General features: G+C 41.6%; 1 protein-coding gene across 1 annotated transcript; it reads right to left on the bottom strand.

Moving 5' to 3' along the window:
* Positions 1-440: 440 nt before the first annotated feature.
* Positions 441-9,934, bottom strand: Dusp12 (dual specificity phosphatase 12). The gene is made up of 6 exons (XM_036202678.1): positions 9,821-9,934; positions 6,808-7,121; positions 6,436-6,554; positions 5,993-6,089; positions 5,514-5,700; positions 441-833 (listed from the first exon to the last, which is right to left on the bottom strand). The coding sequence occupies exons 1-6, from the start codon at positions 9,932-9,934 to the stop codon at positions 672-674; spliced, it is 993 nt and encodes a 330-aa protein (XP_036058571.1). The 3' UTR covers positions 441-671.
* Between the last annotated feature and the right edge of the window lie 807 nt (positions 9,935-10,741).

Raw genomic sequence — 10,741 nt, 5'->3', positions numbered from 1 at the left:
TAATAACTCCAAGAAATTTACCAGTTTACCAAGCTGGACTTTGGTGGAAGCATCTCTTTGGTCTGTGGTCAGTGCCCTACATAGGCTGAATACGTGTTTCTTCACATCTTCCCAGGAGGAGTCACCAAAAAGGCATATGTAGGTTTACTAATGTCCCTTAAATGAGACACAGGAATAATTTTTCAAAATAAAACAAATTAATCTGCTTCATATTTCTGAAAACCAAAGAATATCTACTTGGATACTGACAGTTTCAAGTTTTTACATACAATTTTATCCATCTAGACTTTAGTATCACATAACTAACATACTACAAAGCATAACTTTTAAAAATATAAGAGGTTCCAGATGTAGCTCAGAGGTAGAATGCTTTGCCTAGCATGCTTAAAGCATGAGCTAGATCCAAATAGCACAAAAGCTTTAAAACATGAAACATAGTATTTGGGTATAAAAGATTTTAATAACAAATCAAATTTACATGATTAAAAGCCTGGACTGACCAGTGAAGTATTACATATACATCACACACCATGTAGTAGTAAGCTACCAACACAAACCTGCTACAGTAAATTATCTTCGGACACTCCAAATGAAATTTTGACTCTGTTATAAAAGATAACCATCAAGAGAAGTATGCTTCATCAGGTTTTCTTCCAAGCTCTGACCTAAGTTCATAGTTTCCTTGTTTGTGATCCCAGAGCAGGCAATGTTTTCATTTCATCCACTCTATTCTTGTGTATTTGAAAAGCGGGGGTTATCCATCGACCACATGAACACTGTTCTCCATACCAGTTGAAGGAACCCAGCTTGGCACTGCATTTTGGGCAAAGAAGCTGAAAAAAGCAAATGTGTCACTATATCCATTTTATATACGTCCAGCAACTACCTTTGACAATATAAATTCATATATATGATATCAATATAAAGTCTATAAAATAGCTAAGGCATGGTTCCTGTCATCAAAAAAAAAAAAAAAATTGGTTTTTTTGGTTGGTTGGTTGGTTGGTTGAGTAGTTGGTTGGTTTTGGTTTTTCAACACAGGGTTTCTCCGTGTGGCCCTGGCTGTCCTGGAACTCACTCTGTAGGTTCTGAGATCCACCTGCTGCTGCCTCCCAAGTGCTCAGATTACAGGTGTGTGATAAACCACTGGGCTTATCAAGGAATTTGTAATCTGAGAGGATACACTTACTTACACTTTATCATAAACTACAGTTGCCACAGAAGAGGCACTTTGTACTGAAATAGACAAACAGGAACCTCAGGCTAAAGAGAAAAAGCAAAGCTCAAAGCAACTAAGAATGTTTTTACCAAGGTAATGAACACTTGGCTTCTAATCAATTCATAACAGGACTCCAAATGAGAACATCATGGAAAAGGATGGAAATGCATATTCAGATTCTCATCTTCTATTACTAACTGGTATCAGTAGCATAATACATCAAATACACTGATATTCCAGTAAGAGAGATCCAAAAGCACTCACCAAGTTAACTACACTTCCTCTAATGTTCACAATAGCACTATCATTTATGGTTAGTATGCATGGTCTGAGTAGGGGTTTTATTTTAAAGTGAGCTACAGAAGCCTGAACACCAGCAAGATGGATTAGTGTAAAGGTATTTGCAAGGCAAGCGTGATGACCTAAGTTCCATTCCCAGAACCCATGTAAGGTGGAAGGAAAGACCTGATACCACAAAGTTCTCCTGACCTCCGTACTAGACCATGACACATGGGCTCCTTTCCCAGATGAACAAAGAAGCAAGTTTTATTTAAGTCTGGACATAAAACTCAGAAATGGGAGTGAAAAAAAAAAGACAATACAACCATGGTCCTAGATAGCCGGACCATGAGGAGCTTGAGGGGAACCTCAGCTACATAGCACATACAAAGACACTGTAGGTTACGTAGTGAGCTTGAGAGCTCATTCTCCATTCTCTCTCTCTCTCTCTCTCTCTCTCTCTCTCTCTCTCTCTCTCTCTCTCACTCACTCACACACACACACACACACACACACACACACACACACATTTCTCTACTGTCTTAAACTTCAATGTGACAAAACATAAGTTTGAAATGGAAAAATCTATAATATTCAAAGAGCTCCTACACATCAAGAAAAAAAGATAGAAAACACTTTACAGAAAAAGAAACTATAAATGACTGGCGAGTCCGTTTTGTCGCCTTGACACAAACTAGAATTACCTGAGAAGGATCCTCAGCTGTGGAATTGCCTCCATCACATTGGCCTGTGGGGCATGTCTGTGGGGGTGTTTTCTTGATTAATGATCAACATGGAAGGGCCCAGCCCACTATGGCTGGTCCCCCCCCCCCCCATAGGCCGGCCTGCTTTCTTATATAAACTAGGCCTATGGAGTAAACCATGGAGACCAAGCCAGTAAGCAGAGTTCCTCCAGGGTCTCTGGTTCTGTTACTGCCTACTCTGGCTTCCTAGAAGATGGACTGTGTGCTGTGATGAAATAAACCCTTTTCTCCCAAATTTGGTTTTGGTCATGGTGTTTATCACAGCAACAGACACCATCTAAGACAGCTAATAAGTAAGTAAATATACTGATCTTCAAAAGTAATCAAAAAAAGTCAGAGACATTTTGGAATTAGCATTTCTTTACTCCACAACATTTTATAGTATCTATCATGAGGGAGACAGAAAAATGGGTACATAATACAATCTCTTAGTGAGATAGAATGTTTTTGTTTGTTTGTTTGTTTGTTTGTTTATTTAACGAGATGGTATCTCACTATGTAGCCCTAGCTAGCCTGGAACTTTCTATGTAGACCCGACTCACCTTAAACTCACAGAAATCCATCTGGTTCTGCCTCCTGAATGCTAAGATAAAAGGCACCACCACACTCACCCATGATTTAGAATCTTCTACAAAAATGTCTTTACTTTGTGCCTGTGCACACTCATTTTATAGGTTAGATAAAGGCAAGCCAAAAGCACAAAAACCAAAATTGGATTACTTTGAAATTAAAAACCTCGACAAATCATAATCCTAGGAATGGGAAGAGAGAGCCAGGCACAGTTGTGCATTAATTCCAGCACTTGCAAGGTAGACACAGAAAGACCAGAGTTGGAGACCAGCCTGGGCTACATGGATCCCAGGAGGACAATGTTGGGTCTCAAACTCAGGACAAATAGCTAATGAAGGGGCCTTTAACATACCAAAGCAGACCCTTGCCAGCAGCGTTCCTCAGTCCCTACTCACCAATACCTGGGCTGGCATACCCAGCCCCCTCCCCTAACCCTCTCCAGCCCCTGAGTTTCACTTCCCTTCCCCAGCGTCTTTGGTTCCTATAACCCAGTCTCTTGGCCTCTCTCTCTTACTCTCCTCCCAACCCCTATACCTTTCATTGGCCCAGTTCAGTCTGGACCCTTCCAGATGCCGCTGGCTGTGCCCTCCTTCATATCTATAAACTTTCTACTCCACCATACCTATGAGCAGTCATGTCACTCAGACAGGAAGTTGGAGGCCACCCTGGGCTACATGAGATCCTGGGAGGACCAAGGGTTAGAGGCTACCCTTGAGACATGAGATCCTGTCTCAAAAATCAAAACTGAATAGGCTTGGTAACACATACCTAAAATCCTAACATTCAAGAGGCTAAGGAAGGAGATCATGAGTTCAAGCCCAACCCAGACTACATAGCAAAACTGTCTCTCAACAAAATTAAACGAACAACAAAAATGCAGAGTTCTTTTTTTGTAATTTGAGTGTGATTACAAAAAACCAAACAGCCAGGCAGCAGTGGCGCACACCTATAGTCCCAGCACTTGGGAGGCAGAGCCAAGGGGATCTCTGTGAGTTCGAGGCCAGCCTGGTCTACAGAGCAAGATCCAGGACAGGCACCAAAACTACACAAAAAACCCTGTCTCAAAAAACCAAAAACAAACAAAAAAACCTTTGTAACTAAAACTACAAATAAAGCAAGTTTAAAGCAGCTCAATCTAAACATATGGATACCACTTTCCAGACAAAATAATAACTAATATAAATTAAATTTTCTCATCAACGGATCGCAAGTACATCTGTAGCTACTACTATATTCTCAAGTGAGATAATATAGTAAAAGGTTTCACAAAATATCTACTTTACAAACTTTTATACAGCCATACAACCTTTCAAATTCATTGAAATTATTACACGGGGTTGAGTTGTAGCTCATGTAAAATGTATAGGGCATGCAAGGGCCTGAATTAAATCCCTTGCAATAAAAAAAAAATTGCTATAGAATACCTTCAGATTAGTATCAAGTGTGCATAAAGGCAAATGTGAGGGTCATTCTCTAATAGGGAATGAAAAGCATCCTGGAGCAAATGCATTAAAACCAAAGTGCAGAAACACAAAATGGGTGCCACAAAGATAAATGAGAAAAATAAGTTTTAAACCTAAATTTACCTTGATTTATCCCACTTTTTAATTCTGTGATATATCTAATTTTTAAAATCTAGTCTTACGTTTGAAAACATAAACTACAGTCTTAAAACAAATCTAACTTGGATGAGTGGTTCTCCATCAAATGTGGTTAATGAATTTGAATCAGCTAATTGTTAAAACCATTTTTCTTGAATACTGGGACCACAGTTTTATGGTAGACTGCATTCTTACATGGCTAAGACCTTGAGTTTTAATTTAAAAAGAAAGACTCTTTATTTCTGGTGACTTTACTCATACACTAAAAAGGTACAATTCTCAGAATCTTCAGAATGGAAATGTTGATTAAAATAGGTTTTTATCTATCTATGTATTTATGTATTTAGTTTTTTTTGTTGTTGTTGTTTTGGGTTTTTTTGGGGGTTTTTTTTGGTTTTTTTTTTTTGGTTTTTCAAGACAGGGTTTCTCTGTTGCTTTGGAGCCTGTCCTGGACTAGCTCTGTAGACCAGGCTGGCCTCAAACTCACAGAGATTCGCCTGCCTCTGCCTCCCGAGTGCTGGGGTTACAGGTGTGCGCCACCACCACCCAGCTTATTTATTTATTTTTTATCCAGACAGTAAGATAGCACAACAGGTAAGGACCCTCTGGCCAAGCCTGATGACCTGAGCTTGCTCCTGGGACCCACATGGTGAACAGAGGAAACCCACTTCCAGGAGCTGTTCTCTGACTTTCATGTGAGTGTGTGATACCCCCAAATCCCCATAAGTACATTCACCCACACACAAAATAAAGAAAATGCAATGCAGATATTAAAAATAAATAAAAATGTTTGTTGTTGTGTTGTCTTGAGACAGTGTCTCATGAATGTCAGGATAGTCTCAAACTCACTGTATGCCTGATGTGACCTTAACTTCCAACCCTCCTGCCTTAACCTCCAGAGTGCTGGGATTTCATGCCTGGCCAATGTGGTGCGGGAGATGGAATCGAGGGCTTCATGCACACTAGACAAGCACTCTACCAACTGAGCCACATCCCAGCTCTAAAATACAGTTTAAAAGGGTAAAAAGGAACAGAATTAGAAGATACAATGAAACTGTAGAAAGAAAATAGTGTTCTCACCTGTCCGTCCATTACTCCCAACAAAGTAGACTCCATCCACTGTACAGGTTCAATGAAGTAAGATGTACACTGAGCCTGACTCCCTGTGGTAAGTACCAAAGATGGTGCCGTTCTCTTGTGAGCAAAGGCTATTGGCCCATTTCCTTCATTATGATCCAAAATACTAGAACTTCTAAATAAAGATCGCCTGCAAAACCGCCAAAGGCAAAAACAATGACTTCCAAAGGATGAAAACAAAGATGAAATGTACAGTATTTCTTACAAGCCAAAATTATACAACACTGAGTATGCTACTCAAAATTTCAATAGCCCCTACAATCTGATTGTTAAACTACAGTCTTTCTGAGGCAGGTTTGAATTTAAAAATTCCACAATATTCAATTAAACAAACCCTTCCTACAGAGATAAGAAAATAAAACTTGAACTGCTTTTTCAATTACCAAGACGATAACAATTCCAGAGGACACAAAATATCTTACCTGCACTTTCTACATTTGTAGAGAATGTCATCTTTTGATCCTTGTGAAAGGGTAGTTGGGTCAACAGCAAAGAGTTCTTGAGGTAAATTCTGGAGTTCTACAAGGTAATTTAAATGCAACCAACTGTCAATATCAACCTTCTAGATTTTCAGACAAAATCCCAATGCCAAACTGAGCCTATGCATGCTAAACTCAGAAGCTGAAAACAAAGATCTCCGTGTTGAGAAATCAGTAGAAAAGCAAAAAGAGCAGGCCTTCACTCCAAATGGGGCTGCCTGATTTCAATACCAGCCATTTTTAAATCATGTGGGTTTCTACTAATCAAAGAAAACAACAGTCTCTGCCTCCTAGGATTCTTGAAAAGTAATATAATGAATTTAGTTGTCCAAGTAAATGACACCTCAGAAGACTCCAAATTACACTAGTAATCAGTATTTACTCACCTGGATACTTCTCAGTAACCTTTTGCAAACGGTACTGCTTGTAAATTGCACTAGAGGTATCGACTTCGCATCCCATTGCCTCATACAATTTCAGCTGCCATTCAAATCCCTCATTCATCCTGCAATGAAAAGCAAGTGTGGAGTTCGGCTTTCTTTCAGTAAAACCTCAGGACAAAAGGAGAACTGGTAACAGCAGACGAGGAAGGCTCCAAGTTTGTCTTAAGTGCAGGGAAGTGCACCCACCACACACATGCGCGCACACACACACACACACACACACACACACACACCATACACAAACACACACATACACACACACACACACACAGACTTTACAGGAAAAGAAAGAAGTGTTACTGTGATGGGACTCACTTAGCTTCTGGCTTGAGGGTCTGCAGGTTTTCATAGGCTTTTTCAAAGGTAAGCTGGTCAGTCTTCATTAGAAAGGCAGTGACCACAGCCACACTCCGACTGACTCCCGCGTGGCTGAAAAAGAGACCTTCAAAATAAAACAGCAAATAGCAGCCATTAAAAACCAAGAGAAAGCCCAGCCCCGTGTTAACGGTACAATGTAGGCCCACCTCACTTCTATCTTTTCCTTTCTCAGAGTTATGGCAATCTTCCCGCCTCAGCCTGCTAAGTGATGGGGTTACAGGTGTGCACCACAGTACCCAGCTCACTTCTACCTCCTCCACTCAAATTAACCCATTGCCTCTTACATACTGCCAACATACAAAAATAGTCATTGATTTCCCTATTCCTGTATTAACTATTCAAAAATACCTGCCTTAAATTTTTTCACTGTTGCGGTGGCTCCTTTGCTCTTAACTTCGAGTTGTTCCAGATCTGGTCCCATACTTCTTCTGTCACTACCTTCTGTCCTTACCTACAGCTTTACAACTACTGGCACACAGGAAGTGCCCAACAAAGTGTTCAAACAAACCAAGCAGGACTACTCCGGAATCCCCACCCCTACTAAGGTTCTCCAGCCTTTCTTTTACTTTGCTTCCTGTTTTAGTTCTGGGAGAAACTGGTAAACAGGGTGAGATGAGCAGGGCAAGGGACACAAGAGATGTCCATGTCTTGCTTTGCTGAATGTGTTTTACATAGGCACTCTCTTCTAATCTTTTCCCAGACAAACAGAGTGCAGGGGAGTGGCCATGGCGCCTCTTCCCCACTGTCATGTATCCTATACTTTACTTTGAGTCCGTCATTTATTTCTTGAATAATTATAGCTAAACCAAATAAGCCTTGTGTACTTCAGTGTCCCCGCCCAAAGAAACAAGGCTACTTATGCCTGTACTACCATTCTCTGAAGAATTTACATGATTAAAAAAACCCCAGAAACTGTGTAAACTATGGACCTGTCTTCTGATGGGTTCCAAACCCTTTTGTATTTCATTCTTCATAAATTGCTAAAAGATTGTCAAGCACGACGCCGAATATTTTCCCCCTCCTTCCTCTGAGTGTATTGCATATTCACAGTAACCAAGACACAGAACCAGCCACGATGCCTATCACAGGTGAGTGGGTGAACAAATGTAATATATGTGCTCAGGGGAGTTGTATTCAGTTATAGGGAAAAAGGGAATTATGTCAGTCAGGCAGTGGTGGCGCACGCCTGTATATCCAGCACTCAGGAAGCAGAGGCAGGAGGATCTCTGTGAGTTCAAGGCCAGCTCATCTACAAAGCAATTTCCAGGACAGTCAGAGCTGTTACACAGAGAAACCCTGTCTCAAAAAACAAAAAAGAAAGAACGAAAGAAAAGGAAAAAGGAATTACGTCATTTTCAGGATAGTAAATAGAAAAGTAGAAGTGGAGATCATGTGTTAAGCAAAAGAAGCTAGTCTCTGAACGGCAAATATATTCTATTTCCCTCATATGCAGAACGTAGATTTAAAGACATTATACATATACGTGTGATGTATTCACAAATACACATATATATGTATATGCATCATCTATGTATCTATGAACACACACACACACACACACACACACACACACACACACACATATATATATAAAACATGAGAGCAGAGAGAGGACTATGTGTGGGGATGAAAGGTTTAAAGGGTGATATGGGGAACAGAAAAAGGGAATGAAAGAATATTACATGTTTTCTCTCATGTGCAGAATCTAGGTTAACTACCTATGACTACATATGTACTCATTCATGCAGTTACGGTTTGTCTGAGCTCTGGGTTCCTGGCTGACGGTGTTATTCTTGAAGGCTGTGGAGTCTTTGGGGCTTGAACCCCAAATGGTAGCAGTGGTCAGTGGGGACCCATCTCTATTTTTGGCCTGAGTTCTGCTTCCTGGTCCAGTTGCCATCTGAGGCTCTATGGCACACACTGCTGCCTCCCTGGATCTGCTCCTGCCACCAAGCACAGCAGACGATACTCTCTGAAATCACAGGTAATCAAATCCTCACTCCCATGGGGCATGGTGGTGCATGCCTGTAAGTCCTCTGGAGGCAAAGGCAAATAGGTCTCTATAAGTTTGAGGCCAGCCTGGTCTACTAGCAAGTTCTAGTCCAGTTGGGGCTACACAGTGAGACCTTGTCTCAGAAAATAAAAAATTCTTCCTCTCTTAAGTGGCTTCTCTCAGATACTTTGTCAGAGTAGTAAGAAAAGTAGATATATGTGCACATACACATGTATGCATGCATGTGCACTTATGTGTCTATATGCATGTATGCGTGTACACACACACAATCATAGAAGCAGAAGAGGCACTATTTGGAGAGAGACCCAGATGGAAGGGAAAGAGGTCAAAAGAGAATAATGGAGTGTGAATATAAAGAAATCACAATGATAAACATGTATAAAATGTTATAATAAAATTAAAATCCATTATTTTGTAGCCTAACTAAAAACACTATAATAACAAGAGCAGAAAGAACAGTGTCCACTAGGTGGCAGCATCAGCTTGCTAACTTTGCTCTTGCCTTGCCTTGCTTGCCTTTTCCGCTTATTTAAGTTTCTAGCTAGGCAGAATACAGGAATGTTCACTGGCTACTTCCCTATGCTTTTCAACAGTTCTGTGGACAAAGGCAAGAGAAAATTGTGAGCTGGATATTAGAACTATGAAGTAGGTTGGTAATTCACTCAGCAGTTGTATGTAAAATGCAAGAAATGGCTCAATGGTAATCAACCAGTAGATTTCTTGTGAAATAGAGCCCCACCCAAAAGTCTTTTCTTTGGAGAGAAGAGACCAGTTTGCTTGAGATAGGTTCTTGCTATGTGGCTCAGGATGGCCTTGGCTGTATGTAGTGAGTTCCAGGCCAGCCAGGATGAGACCGTGTAACGGCTGGAATGAAAATGTCCCCTATAAGCCAGTTGGTGGCGCTGTTGGGAAGTTCATTCTTGTTAGAGGAAGTACCTGAGTGGAAGCGGACTTTAACTGTTGAAAGACCACGGCTACTTGGTGCTTGAAGTTCAAGATGTGAGAGCTCAGCTTGCTGCCCCCGTTGCCATGCCCGCCGCCCGCTGACATGTTGTCCGGGCCATCGTGAACTCTGACCCTCTGGAACAGTGAGCTCAAACAAACTCACTCTTCCATAAGTTACCTTGGTTCATGGTGTCTTTATCACTGCAAGAGAAAAGTTGCTAATACACTCTGCCTTGTGAGGAAGGAGGAGGGGGGGGGAGGAGGAGGAGGAGGAGGAGGAGGAGGAGGAGGAGGAGGAGGGAGGAGGAGGAGGGAGGAGGAGGAGGAGGAGAGGAGGAGGAGGGAGGAGGAGGAGGAGGAGGGAGGAGGAGGGAGGAGGAGGGAGGAGGAGGAGGAGGAGGAGGAGGAGGAGGAGGGAGGAGGAGGGAGGGAGGAGGAGGAGGGAGGAGAGGAGGAGGAGGAGGGAGGAGGAGGAGGAGGGAGGGAGGAGGAGGAGGAGGGAGGAGGAGGAGGAGGGAGGAGGAGAGGAGGGAGGAGGGAGGAGGGAGGAGGAGGAGGAGGGGAACGAAGGAGAGAAAGAAAGAAGGGAAAAAGAAAGAAAAGAAGAAGAGAATACTTTTCCCTAAAAGCGTTAAATGGTGATTATGTCTGTAATTACCAAGGGAGTAGGCGGGAAGTGGTAACTAAAAGCAGAATTTAACATTTTTTTCTACACAACTTGACTTTTTAAAAGAGCAAGGTCTGTATTAATTAATGCTTTCTTTTTATTACTGAGGATGGACTCTGGAACCTCATGCACTGGAGTCAAGCACTCTATACTGAAGCTCCAGCTTCAGTCCTTCATTAATGATTTCTGTGTTTAAATAAAAAAATCAAAGCCAGGCATGGTGGTGCATGCTTTTAATCCTAGCA

Source organism: Onychomys torridus, chromosome 11 (assembly GCF_903995425.1).
Source record: "Onychomys torridus chromosome 11, mOncTor1.1, whole genome shotgun sequence".
Lineage (NCBI taxonomy): Eukaryota > Metazoa > Chordata > Mammalia > Rodentia > Cricetidae > Onychomys > Onychomys torridus.
Note: the sequence above shows the minus strand (reverse complement) of the source record. Positions and strands in the feature narration are given on the sequence as shown.